Source organism: Jaculus jaculus, chromosome 7 (genome assembly GCF_020740685.1).
Source record: "Jaculus jaculus isolate mJacJac1 chromosome 7, mJacJac1.mat.Y.cur, whole genome shotgun sequence".
Lineage (NCBI taxonomy): Eukaryota > Metazoa > Chordata > Mammalia > Rodentia > Dipodidae > Jaculus > Jaculus jaculus.
The window spans coordinates 125,273,335-125,286,922 of NC_059108.1; the positions used below are offsets into that span (position 1 = coordinate 125,273,335).

The 13,588-nt window shown below is 48.4% G+C and overlaps 1 protein-coding gene and 1 long non-coding RNA gene across 4 annotated transcripts in view; one reads left to right on the forward strand and one right to left on the reverse strand.

Moving 5' to 3' along the window:
* Nucleotides 1-309: 309 nt before the first annotated feature.
* LOC123462032 lies at nt 310-5,468 on the reverse strand. 3 transcript variants are annotated; one of them, XR_006638051.1, is made up of 5 exons: nt 5,264-5,468; nt 4,673-5,029; nt 4,272-4,443; nt 3,194-3,340; nt 310-2,863 (listed from the first exon to the last, which is right to left on the reverse strand). It is a non-coding gene; the product is annotated as an uncharacterized LOC123462032 (long non-coding RNA). The 3 variants fall into 3 exon arrangements; XR_006638050.1 differs by having other exon boundaries at nt 310-2,795; nt 4,272-4,463; XR_006638049.1 differs by having other exon boundaries at nt 4,272-4,463.
* A 237-nt stretch (nt 5,469-5,705) lies between these two features.
* The window catches only part of Ttc9 (tetratricopeptide repeat domain 9), a 33,915-nt gene continuing 26,032 nt past the window's right edge, over nt 5,706-13,588 (forward strand). The window contains exon 1 of the mRNA XM_004649310.2: nt 5,706-6,138. Within this exon, the coding sequence (XP_004649367.2) occupies nt 5,706-6,138 (433 nt within the window). The remainder of the gene's footprint in view (nt 6,139-13,588) is intronic.

Here is a 13,588-nt window from a genome sequence, read left to right on the forward strand (position 1 = left end):
ACACTTTGACATTCACTACCTTACAGGTTATTTTTTTTTTTTAACAATTTTTTTAAAAAAGCCTCCACAATTCCTTTCAATCATTTCTCTCTGCTTTTACTGCTACAAAATCAAACCACGGTATCCCCAACCCTCAGATTTCAAACATCACAGCGTCTGTGGGATTTCCTTACCCTATCTAATTACCCTATCTAATGCCATTTCCTTCTATTTCCAAACAGTACCCATCCTTCAAGACCCCCCCAACGCCCTCTGATCCTCCTCTGTAAGAATCCGAGAATCGCTGAAGAAAGAACCCGGACTCAAATAGTGTGTAAAAACAAAGGGCGTTTATTCTGCAGAATCAGCCAGCATGTGGGGGTCAACCATTCATACAAAATGGCCATGGGAGAGGAGCAGGCAGGCCCCTTTGAAGCACAACTAGGGGAATTCCCGGAGGGTTAAGTAATCCTTAACATGATTGGCTAGGCAAGCAGCAGTTACAGTTGTACATCTCTGATTGGTTGGGGTAGAAGGCGCGAAAAGGTTGCAAAAGGTGGGAAAGGAACATGTCTCCAGGAACCGACTTGGCCCCTGGGCAGCCATCTTCATGGCCACATGTCAGGGCAGGGCCTTTTCCAGAAGTCCTGCCTGCCTCTCCAGGTAACTGAAACCTAGGCCTAGTTTGTCGTGGCGTCAGCTTGGTCCCTTCATTCCCCCCTTGAGTATGGCCTCATCTCAAATGCTTGAGATGCATCCGCAGGCTCCAAAGGCTGGTGCTGTTGTTTCAGAACCAGTAATTGTACTGTAGCGAGGCGATCCTTAACAAGTTTTACCAAAGCATTAATGATTCAAGGTCCACAGGTGAGGGCAAATAGTAAAAGAATAAGGGGACCAGTTAGGGCAGAAATTAAAGTCATTAACCAAGGGGACCAAATGAACAAAGATTCTTAGCAGTTTTGATCTTTTTAGCCCTTTCTTCTAACCTCTTGTGGACCATGGCTAGGCTGTTTCTGATGATGCCTGAGCTGTTGGTGCAAAAACAGCCTCGTTCTCCCAGGGCCTGGCAAAGCCCTCCTTGCTGTGGAAAGAGCAGTCTAATCCCCTTCTATTTTGCAGTACTTCAGCTAGTGAGTCCAGTGACCGCTCTAGGTGATGGACAGACTTCTATAGCTGAGCGAGATCCGAGTCTATAAGGTTACTTAGAGCCTGATAAGTCTGATTCGACCTAATTAAGGCTGTTGTACCAGGGCCAATTCCTGCAGCTATGCCAGACCCAACCAACACCATGAGAATGATTGCTGAGGCCCCAAAATCTCGCTTTTCTCTGTGGTGGTCTGGGACTGTCTCCATATAGAAGCTGAAGGGAAGGCAATAAACCGGAGGGAACAGTGTGACTAGAACACACATACTGGAATTCTGAAGTAACAGTGGGTGGATGAAAGGGGTTAAGCCCGTGGTGCATGCCAACCAGGTTCCTTTAGGGGGCACTAGGGGGATGTGCCAGCATTTGTGGTGATAGTATTACAGAGATGCTTAAGGTGAGGGACGCTATCTAGTTTTCCCCTGTTCCTGTCACACATAGCCCTTGTCCAATTACAACTTGAAGGGTAAGAACCGGGGACCTTCCCCAAGAGCATCTCGGTGGGTTTTCTGAAGGAGTTGACAAATTTCCTGTGGTAGCTCAGCCAGTACAGTATGGGGTTCTGGGGTCTAAGCAGAGCCAGCAGTCTTCTCTGGTGAAGTCAGTAGTGGAACTGAGGAAATTAAAGGGGAAATTAAGTAACCCAAATAAAATGGGACAAATCAGGGTGGGAGTGTGATTAACCAGGGGGTGATTGGGTCCATGGGGGAGGAGGTGATTGAAACTAGGACCAGGGCCACAGGTTTTAAAATGGACAAAGCCGGAGCTGCTGGCCCTATAGCTGTAGGGGGGTCCCTGCCAGGACAGCCTGTTTCTGGATCTGAAAGAGGAGCCCCCTGTCCCATCCTGACACATATAACCTTAGGCCCCAAATTTTTCCAGCTTCCCATCCTCTGCTAGTTTGTCCCTTTTCTGTCAATGAGATGGAGATGGGGTTTCTCTTTCCCAGTGATGTCTGGTTTTTTGCTCTACTTATCTGGATAAGATCCTGATTATTCTTTACCCAGGGGGCGTTGGTCTCACATCCCCATTTATAGCAAAAGAAACTTTCCGTTCCCCCACAAGTCCCATAGTCATTTGTCGCTGGGCAAACATAAAAGTGCACAGTTGCAAGTTTTTGTTGCTGGCAGTCATCTCCGCAGGTTGCCACGGTGTTTTGTAGGTCTTGATAGGACCTGCAATTTCCATCCTTTGGACTTGGACGTCTCCATATGTAACCGGCCAGGGCACAAAGATCAAGGCGGAAGATGGGAAAAGTAATATTCTCTGGACCGGTTAACATCAAAGTCTGCACTTCTCTCCCTAGGTCTCGTGGAGAAGTCTTAGGGCCCCGAAGTATCCATTTGGTAGCAACAGCTTGGTGAGGGTTAGTGTCTGATGCGGTCTGAACCCCAAGCAGGGCTATCACAAGGGTCAGGTGGATAATGTTTTTCATCTTTTAGTCTCTAGGGCACGGCGGAAGGTGTGGAAGGTAAAAGTTTTTGGATCCTCAGCTTGAGTGGACCTTGTGTGTGGGCAACAGCTCGCCACAGTCTTGGCTCCTCTTCAGGTGTGAGTGATGTCTTCAGGCTGGGATGCCCTCTACCTTGATGGCTGTTGGAGTGGTCAGGATCACGGTTCAAGAGTCTCTATCCAGCGTCTTTTGACAAGTACTAGGTCTCCTGGTATGAACCTGTGGGGCGTAGGTGGAGGTATCTTTTCATAGGTGGCCCACAGTTGGGGCCAGAGACATTCTTGCACCTGAAATAAAGTTTGTAAGGAGGACAGAAATCTCTCATTCTCAAATTCAGTTAGCATTTCTGCTTTCATATTAGACAACAAGGATTGGGGGAGGGGTCTTGCATACATGATTTCAAAGGGAGTCAGCCCCATAGTATAGGGGGAGTTTCAAACTTGGAAAAGGGCAAAAGGAAGGAGAGACACCCAGTCACCGCCAGTTTCAAGGATTAATTTGGTTAGGGTCTCCTTTAGGGTCCGATTCATTCTTTCTACCTGTCCTGAACTCTGGGGACAATACACACAATGGAGTTCCCAATTTGTCCCCACAATTTTAACTATGGCTTGGGTTACCTGTGAGATGAAGGTTGGTCTGTTGTCTGACCCCAAAAGAACGGGTAAACCATAACTTGGAATGATGTCATCTAATAGTTTCTTGGCCACAGTTGTGACATTTTCATTCTCGGCTGGTAAAAGCCTCAGTCCATCCTGAAAAGGTGTCTATAAATACCAGTAAATACTTGTATCCATATAAACCAAGATTTATCTCTGTGAAGTCAATTTCCCAGTTCACCCTAGGTTGGGTCCCTCTTTCTCTAACTCCCAACCAGGAAACAACACTACTGAGTCTGGGGATCCCCAGCGATCGCGGAATGAGCCCCCAAATGTAAGGGTCCTAGAATCGCTAAAGAAAGACCCCAGACTCAAACAGTATATAAAAACAGAGAGCGTTTATTCTGCAGAATCAACCAGCATGTGTGTGGGGGGGGTGTCAACCATTCATACAAAATGGTAACCCCGAGAGAAGCAAGCAGGCCCCTTTGAAGTACACCTAGGGGAATTCCAGGCGGGTTTGGTAATCTTAATATGATTGGCTAGGCTAGCAGCAGATACAGTTGAACATCTCTGATTGGTTGGGGCAAAGGGCGGGAAAGGGTTGCGAAACGCAGGAAAGGGACATGTCTGGGCATGTTTGGACATGTCTCTAGGACCTGACTTGGCCCCTGGGCGGCTATCCTCCTGGCCACATGTCAGGGCAGGGCCTTTTCCATAAGTCCTGCCTGCCTCTGGGGGAAACTGAAACCTAGGCCTAATTAGGGTGGCACCTTACTGAAGCCTATCATCCTTCAAGACCCTCAACTATAACACCCCTGGTCCTCCAATCACTCAGAAAGCCACCTCCTCCACCTCCACCCTGCTCCTCAGAGCTCTATGCACAGCACTTTCTCTTCCTCCTCCTCCTCAGGGATACTTTCCCATCTCTGTCTGGCCCAGTAACTCCTGGTCCAGTCAGTACTGGTATATCCCCACAGTAGACTGGAGACTTCTGGTGTACAGAGATATAACATGCCTATATTAGTCAGGGTTCTCTAGAGGAACAGAACTGCTAGAATGAATTATTTTAAAAAGGGAATTTATTGGATTAGCTTACGGTAGTCCAATAGCAGTTGCAGGCTCGGGAATCAAGGAACCTGGTGGCTATTCAGTCCACCTGGCCAGAAGCCTCAGTAGTCCCCACCAGGCACTGCAGATGCCACAGGACAGACCTGGGGGCTTTTTGAGGAGCCGCTGGGTTTCAATCCACAGCAGGTCTTCAGTCCACTCTAGAAGGCAGAGAGCAACCCTGGCAGCCAAGTGGGAAGAAGGAAGGGGCTTTTCCCACCCCCCCACCCAAGAGCTTCCTTATATAAAATTCCCATCTGAAGCGGGCGTCCCGCCCTGGGGGAGGGGCTCACTCTGGGGGAAGGACTTCCTCCTTTAGTTGATCCTTCCTGGAAGCAACCTCAGAGACCCACCCCAAAGGGATTACTAAACAGATCAAGTTGACAACACCTTAAAGATCCCAATGCCTTATCTTGGTGCCTTAGCCAGGGTCCAGCAGACAGCTGAGGTCAGGAGTGAGTGAAAGAGGGAAGCAATGGAGTCCTCCCGCCAGGGAAGGATGCGGAACTGTCTAGTGATGGAAACAGGAACCACGTGCCCGCCCAGCCTGGTGACCAACAGTAACAGGTGTTTCCATGTCTGGCGTCTGTGATTCATTGTGCATAGCCGCGCACGCACATAGCGTAAGCGCACACAGGCTCCGAGGAATACAACGCCCCGCACGCCGACGTGCACACAAGGGCTGTAGGCGCCCGGGTGGTGGGGTGGGGGTGGGGGGTAGAGACACACCTCAGTGACATCCTGGATCTGCAAAAAAAAATAAATTAAAAAAAATAAAGGAGGCCCTGTGCCCCCTTAAAATAGTAATGCCTTACTGCAAAAAAAAAAAAAAAAAAAAAAAAAAGCAAACAAGAAGAAATGTCTCCTGCCTACTTCTCAGTTTCCCCACTGCACCTTTGCTTTTAGTTCTTTAAAGAAAAGAAAATCCGTGGAGGTGACCCTCCTGCAAACACGCACCCCTCCCCCCCTCCCCCCCCGCACCGGTGTGTTTCCGAAGAGCTTCTCTTCCCGGGAAGGCCCGATTGAACGTGGGGGCCCTTTCTTTGTCATCCATCCCGCCCTCCTTGGAGCCAGCCCAGCTTCTTCCGGGTCAGCGGCGATCTCCCCCCATCGCCTGGGATCACCGGGCTCTTGGTGCCCTGGACCCGCAGCCCCGGGAGCGCCCCGGCGGCAGGCTGCGGGCGGGGAGGAGGGCGGGCGCGGCGGGCGTGGGGGAGGAGGAAGAGGAGGAGGGAGGAGGGAAGCTACCGGCGGCGGGCGGGGAGCATGGGAGTGCGCGGCGAGCCGGCAGCGCCGAGTGTCACGGCCGCGGCGACGCCTGCGGGGCACGGGGCGAGCGCCCGCCGCTTCTAGACCCCGGCAGGGCGGCGGCGGCGGCGGCGGATCGCGGGTGCGCCTTGGACGCCCCGGGGAGCCTGGTGGCATGGAGAGGAAAGGCTCGGCGGCGGCGGCGGCGGCGGCGGCGGTCGGGGCCAAGGGGAACCCTAGCCATCCCGCGGTCGGTGACGGGCAGCGGCCGCCTCCGCCACAGTGCGTGCCCGGTGGTGGCCTCGGCGGGGTCCCCGGTCGGGGCCAGGTCGGCGCGGCCACCGAAGCCGCCGAGCTCATCCGGCGCGCGCACGAGTTCAAGAGCCAAGGGGCGCAGTGCTACAAGGACAAGAAATTCCGTGAAGCCATCGGCAAATACCACCGGGCTTTGCTGGAGCTCAAGGGGTTACCGCCGTCCCCCGGGGAACGGGAACGGGACCCGGCGCGCCCTGCCTCTCCAGCCGGGGCCCCCAAAACCTGCCGACTCTCGGAGGAACAGAGCAAGACGGTGGAAGCCATCGAGGTCGACTGCTACAACAGCCTGGCAGGTGAGCCCACCGCGCCCTCTCCTCCTGGCCTCATACCTCCCCCCCCATCCCACCCTACGCCACCCCCCAAATCCCTGGTCCCTAAAGCTTCCTAGAGCCCCGCTGCGGCGCGCCCGCGGTGCAGGCTCCCCAGGGATGACCGGTACCGATGCTCGGGGAGGAGGGGGAGAGGGAGGAGATCCCGGCGAGGGAGGCGCTTGAGAAAAAGTGACTTTAAAGATGATGCCTTCCAAAGACCGCAGTCATCTCGCTTCCCTTCCCGTCTTCCCTGGCATACATCGTAAATCTTGCCTCTAAACGGATGGACAGACGCAAGGCGAATTCCCGTCCCCAGCCCCCTCCAGGTAGCCCGGCGACGATTGGTGTTGCTCGTAGTGGACCTGGGTCCCAAATGTTAGGATCAGCGCCCCAGTGGGCCCTATGTCCATCACTACCTATGATGTCCATCACTACTAGCGCTTCCCTGCGAGTTGGGTCCTCTGGGCTGCTCACGCACCTGTCCGCTCTCAGGTATCACACTGGCTGCAAAGTTGGCCTTCTCTCTTCCTTTCCTCCTCTAAGTCATGGGGCAACGGGCCTTCCCTCCACGTTCTCTGGTGTGTGTGTGGCGGGGGGGGGGGGGGGGGGGGGGGATGGCAAAGGAGATTTTTGCCACAATGCTTTTAGCATCCCGAGCAAAATGGATTCCAGAAAGCCACTTTCTTCTCTCTGAGTCCTGCTGGTGTTCCGTGTTGTCAGGTGAGGACAGAAATCTCAAAGGGTCTCTAACCCATGGTCAGTCTCTAGCCCTGCGGAATTCTTGCTCTCCTACACAGGTCCCTTTTATTGGGCCAAGAAGGTATTAAATTGCAGCTTGCACTTTGGCGATGAAGTCCATGTTAGTAGTGTTTTGTTTTGTTTTTAAAATTAGGCACCCCAGATTTTAAAAGTCTGTGAAAACGGAAAACTTCAGGTCTTCCCATGGTCTTCTTGTGAGGTGGTAAACATCTGCACAGGCGATCGCCTTGTACTTGAAAAGCTCTTTCTCCTCTTGTCCACCAGATCTGTTGTGATTTCTTTGTGGTGGAGCCTCTCTGACGGTATAAAAGGCCGTTTTTAGTTCCTAACCCTGGAAGTTGCTCAAATTAGCTGTGGCCTGTTCTCGCAGGGTCATGGGGAATGTGACTGTGTTTGGTGGGGATAGTGGATGTGTCTGGGGCACCCAGAACTTGGAGGACGAAAATATAACTGTACTCCATTCCTGAATGCAGACTTCCTGAGTTCCCTCCGAGGTTTCTAGTGCCAGCCTCCCTCTGCCCTCACATAAATGCCATCTCCAGGATCACTGTACTACCCCACCCTGCACCTGGAGATCAAGTTCAGCCAGGTGAAACCCAGGCGAGGAGGCACTTTATACACTGCAAAGTAGTTGACAAAATTCAAGGATGGATATAGCAGTAGGAGTTAGGAGCACATCGGTAGAAATGGTGGTGCCCATAGCAATAAGTAATAATAGCACCAGGTAAAGTTGGGGCTCAGCAAAGATGGGAGGTTTCAATCCATAACAAGATATTTGATTCCTTTTTGTTCCCGTAAGTCTCTGGCATACTGACGTCTGCCCCACGAGCAAAGGGCAGAACAGCAGTGGGTGGAGGTGGAGGCACTCTGGATGGCTAATACAGTGCTTTTGGAATGGTGATGGAGTCTTACATTCAGGGTTACCCATGGGCATTCTAAGACTACAGCCCACCCCACACTTTTGGCTACCAGCCGGTGACTACCACTGCCTGCCTTCCACCCCACAAGTGGCGGCATTTCCGTGGTAAAACTCAAGATGTGTATCCTTGGTCAGGCCAGCTGAGTCGGGGTGGGGCTGAGGTGTGGTCAGCTCTTCCACTACTGTCCCCACTACACAAACGCTTTGGAAAACTTCAGTGGTGACAAAATGGAAAGTAGCCCTAGTAGATTTCCCCCTCTGCTGCCTTCTCCAGGGCCCATCGCTTATTAATATTAATAAAGATCTGGGCTGGAGAGATGGCTTAGCGGTTAAGCGCTTGCCTGTGAAGCCTAAGGACCCCGGTTCAAGGCTCGGTTCCCCAGGTCCCACGTTAGCCAGATGCACAGGGGGCGCACGCGTCTGGAGTTCGTTTGCAGAGGCTGGAAGCCCTGGCGCGCCCATTCTCTCTCTCCCTCTATCTGTCTTTCTCTGTGTGTCTGTCGCTCTCAAATAAATAAATTTAAAAGAAAACAATGATCTATTACGTGCATTGTTAGGAACCTTACACGCACTGTCTTTTTACACCTAAGCTGTCTAAAAGAACTGTGTCATTGGTCTTGCAGAGGAACACGGCAAAGCCCCCAAAGCCATTGAGCCCCAAAGGCAGTGTTCCTGTCATCCCACATTCACGCACAGGCTCAGCGTCTCCTGCCTCTGTCTCCCTTGAGCCCAGGCTCAGATGGGCTTCTAAGCCGTGTGTGTGTGTGTGTGTGTGTGTGTACACATATATATTTAAACTTTTTAATTGACAACTTCCATAATTATAGACAATAAATCACGATAATTCCTCTCTCTCTCTCTCTTTTTTCCATTTTCCATCATATCTCCTCCCCCTCTCATTTAGTCTTTTATTTTTGCCCATCATTTCCTCCTATTAACTGGGTAGGTAGTACTAGGCACTGAGAGGTCATGGACATTAAGGCCAATTTGTATCTGGAAGAGTGCATTTTACGCAGTCCTATCCTTTCTTTGACTCTTACATTCTTTCCGCCACCTCTTCCGCAATGGGCTATGAGCATTGGAAGATGTGATAGAGATATTTCAGTGCTGAGTTCTCCTCTGTCACTTCTCAGCACTGTGGTGCCTTTTGGGTCATCCCAGTGGTCATTGCCATCTGAAAAGAGAAGTTTCTCTAACCAAAAGTGAGAGAAGCATTAATATATGAATATGAGCATTTGGAAAAGTGCTCACAGGACAGTTTGGTGAACATAACATATGCATTTAGCCAGACAAGAGCAAGCATCACACTCCTAGGGCTCTTGATCTCCCCTGCCATAGAGTTTTGATTAGGTTTTCAGACCAGGTATGTATTCCCTCCCATAGAGTGGGCCTCCAGTCCAATTAAAGAGCAATTGGTTTCCCCCTTAAGAGACATGCCACTATTGCATCCATTCAGTCATTTGGCCTGGCTGGCCAGTCTTAAGGCATGCAGTGTCCACTGTTTTCACTGCTGATGACTTCTGTCTCCCATAGATACCCCATATTTCAAAAGTTCTTTTGGGAGGTCTCAGCCTTGGCAACTAAGGGAAAGAAATACAATTACTTGATTCAAAGCTCTGATAGAACTTCCTGCTTCCAGATGTTGTTAGATCTTACAAAATAAAGAAAAGAGTGTTGACAAGCTGCTCAGTCTTGTCAAAGCCAAAGTCTATCGCCTTGTGTCTTAAATTCAGCGGCTGGCAGGAAGCTGCCATATAGACATTGGTTTGGTGAGTAGAAACCTGAAGTCGCCTTCCTTTCAGATGATGCATAAAATTGGTTACCAGTCTCTCCAGAAGTCCCAGTTCGTGTAGCAAATAGTCCTTTTACATGGAGTTATGAAGGTAATGAATACCTAAAATATGTGTTTTCTTTTAGAAAATAGAAAACATTTTAAAAACTAAATGCAGCAGGCTAGGGAGGTGGATCAGTTGGCAAAGCACTTGCCATGTGAAGTATGAGAACCTGAGTTCAGGTCCCTGGCATCCATGTAAATGCCAGGTGTTGTAGCTTGCCTATAATCCCAGAGTTCAGGAGGCAGAAATGGGGATCCCTGGAGCAAGATGGCTAGATTGACTAGCCAAATCCGTGAGCTCTGGGTTCAAGTTAGAAACCCTGTCTCGATAAATAAGGCTGAGAGTGATTAAGGAAGACGCTCAGCTTCATCTTTTGATTTACGTGGACGCGCATGCACACACACGTGCGCATACACATGCAAAAAAAATGAAGTAAATACAAAGTGATCTCTAATCCTACCACTTAAACAAATCTCTTATGTGGCTGGAAATACACCTCAGTAGATAGAGAACTTGGTTGGCATGCAAGAACTCCTGAGTACTTACAATTCCGATCCTAGCACTTGTGAAGATAAGAGCAAGAGGATCAGGAGTTCAAGGTTATTCTTAGCTACATAGTGAGGTCTAGGCCACCCTGGGCTACATTAGACCTTGCCAAAAAAAAAAAAAAAAAAAAAAAAGAAAGAAAGAAAGAAAGAAAGACAGAGACAGAAAGAAAGACAAAAGAAATCCATTGTGGTGTATTATTTCTATGTGCTTACAAAACTAATGTGTGTAATGTGTGATGTGTGTACCATCACATATCTTATTTTGAATCCCACTTATTATTATGCCAGAAGCCTTCCTATACTTCATTAAAATATTTTGTGAATATTATTTTAAATGCAAAATAAAAATGTAAACGTGTGCTTTCATTATCTTTGGGCAGAAAGGAAAGTAAAACCGTTGGTCAGCGTTCATTTTGTTAGAGCAAGAATAGCCTGGCAAGTGCAGCCTGGCCCGTGAGATCCCCTTTCCCCTGAGTGCCTGCTAAAAGGAAGGAGGCTGGCAATGGCAGGTTCATTCTGGCAGAAAAGCAGCTGACCCTTCTTCCATCAGGGCTGTGACGACAGCTGGGCGACTCAACTGGCTGCAGGTTTTTAGACACGTACGTTCTCAAGGCTCAGTCCTCCTTCCACACAGAGCCAGAGCACAGTGAGAGATGTAGCACTGAGAAGGAACTTGGGCAAGTCCGGGAGTATCTGGAGAATTAGGCTGTGTTGCTAGGAAGCATCTCTGCTCCAAACAAGAGCTACGGTGTAGCTTCTGGAGAAAACTTAGGCACAACGAACCCTTGTACCCTGTCTGAAAACCTCCAAAAGAATAGCAGGGGAGGGGGAAGCTAGATTGTGGTAAGGGGCATTAGTTTAAAACCCATTTGAATGACCTGGAACCACATGAAAGGCATACAGTCAATTTGCAAAGTGTTCTGACCTGGACCTCCTTTGCCTGGGAGGAATCTGACTGGCTGTAGGGGTGGCTGGGTGGGATTTTGCATACTTTATTCTCGAGGACATTCAAGGGAAGGGATGGGAAGTAGTCTGTTCCTTCAGAATTATGATTGCTAACGATGCAGTAATTAGACAAGATACTCCGACCTGCCTGTGAAGACTGTGGAGTCTGATCCTTGCCAAGTTCCCAGAGCAAGCATGACATGAGACTCCCTCCCCCTCCAGGCCCCAGAACTCTTGAAGGGCAGATGGGCTGTGGGAATCCCATCTCGGGTAGGTAAAGTCACAAAAATGCATCACATAATGACTTTATTGGCATTTTTGAATGATGCTGAAGGCTCAAGTGGCAGTAGAGATGGATGTCATTGTCAAAGACTAGGAGTTATGCCACCATTCCAGACATAACTTGTGACCTGCAAGGGACACCTACCATTTTTATGTGCCTTCAGTTTTCTATCTACTTTAAGCTACGTTTGGGAGATTTCTGGTTTCTTTGTTTGTTTGTTTGTTTTAATTTGACCAAGTGGCAGATATTATCCTATTGTTTCCAACTGAAGACAAGGGTGTGGCAAGGCCTAGGAGGAAATCCATACTGGGAAAACTCCCAGAATGTTATCTTCTTTTAGAGTTATTTTTTCCATTAATTTTTAAAAAATTTATGTATTTGTACTTGTTGGGGGTAGAGGGGGACACCAGAGTGTCTTGCCACTGCAAGAAGTGCCCATCTAGCATGTAGGTGTCGGGAAAATTGAACCTGGGCCAGCAGACCTTGCAAGCAAGGCTCTTTAACTGCTGAGCCATTTCCCTAGGCCCATAAAACCAATTTTATCAGTGCTTATAGATGCATTTTAAAGTCCATGGGGTCAGGTTCAGACATAATTTTAAGGACCCTGTACAAAATGAAAATGTGGCATTTTGTGTTCAAAAGGCAGGGAAGGGAGGCCAGGCATGGTGGCACATGCTTTTAATCCCAGCACTTGGGAGGTAGAGATAGGAGGATTGCCATGAATTTGAAGGCATCCTGAGACTACAAAGTGAATTCCAAGTCAGCCTGGGCTAGAACAAGCTCATACCTCAAAAAGCAAAAACAAAACAAAACAAAAAAGCAGGGAAGGACTGGAGAGGTGGCTGAGCAGTTAAAGATACTTGTTTGCAAAGCCTGATACCCCAGGTTGGATTCCCCAGTACCCACATGAACCCAGATGTACAAAGTGACACATGTGTCTGGAGTTATTTTTATGGCAGGAGTCTACACTCTTTCTCTCTCTGCCTGTCTCTTTCTCTCTACCTGTCTCTAATAAATAAATAAAAATACCTTGTAAAAAAGCAGGGAAGCCGGGCATGGTGGCGCACGTCTTTAATCCCAGCACTCAGGAGGCAGAGGAAGGAGGATCGCCTTGAGTTCGAGGCCACCCTGAGACTCCATAGTGAATTCCAGGTCAGCCTGGGCTAGAGTGAGACCTTACCTCAAAAAACCAAAAAAAAAAAGCAGGGAAAACATGTCATTCCATATCCTAAAATGTAGAAGTTTTAATAAAGGTTATGTATGCTTATAGTCCCAGTATTTGGGAAGTTAAAGCAGGTGGGCCATGAGAGTGAGGCCAGTACATAGTGAGTTCAAAGCCAGCCTATCTCCAAAAGACCCTAACAAAACAAAACCAAAGCTTTTCCTTTCTGTCATGATTTCACTCTCAGCTTAACGTAGGATTTTTGGTTTTTTTGTTTTTGTTTTTCAAAGTAGGGTCTCACTCTAGCCCAGACTGACCTGGAATTCATTCTCTAGTCTCAGGGTGGCCTCAAATTCACAGCCATACACCTACCTCAGCCGCCCAAGTGCTGGGATTAAAAGGATGCACCACCATACCTGGCTCAACAAAATATTTTTGTTTTATTTATTATTTAATGGAATTATAAGAAAATTAAAAATTTAAATTAATGGCATGGATTTCACTATTAATTTGGTTTTGGGCAATACCAGTTTTAAATGAAAATATAAGAGTACTTGAGTTTAGAATCATAAAAATTGTACAATTCATATTTCATAGTTCAGATATACCTAAGTAGTTTATTCCTTCTTGAATAGTGGAAATGCTACACAAACACACTATTTTTATTAAAGTTTTTTATGTGCATAGTTCATTTCATATGTTACACACATAATTTCTTCTTCTTTTTTTTTTTTTTTGGTTTTTCAAGGTAGGGGCTCACTCTAGCTCAGGCTGACCTGGAATTCACTGGAGACTCAGGGTGGCCTCGAACTCATGGCAATCCTCCTACCTCTGCCTCCCGAGTGCTGGGATTAAAGGCGTGCGCCACCATGCCCAACACTTTCTTCTTTCTACTAAGTAAGAAGAGGAAAACTTTTAGTAATTTATACCCTACCCTTTCTTTTGTATCATTTTCAGCTTTAGTGGTTAGTTAACACAAAG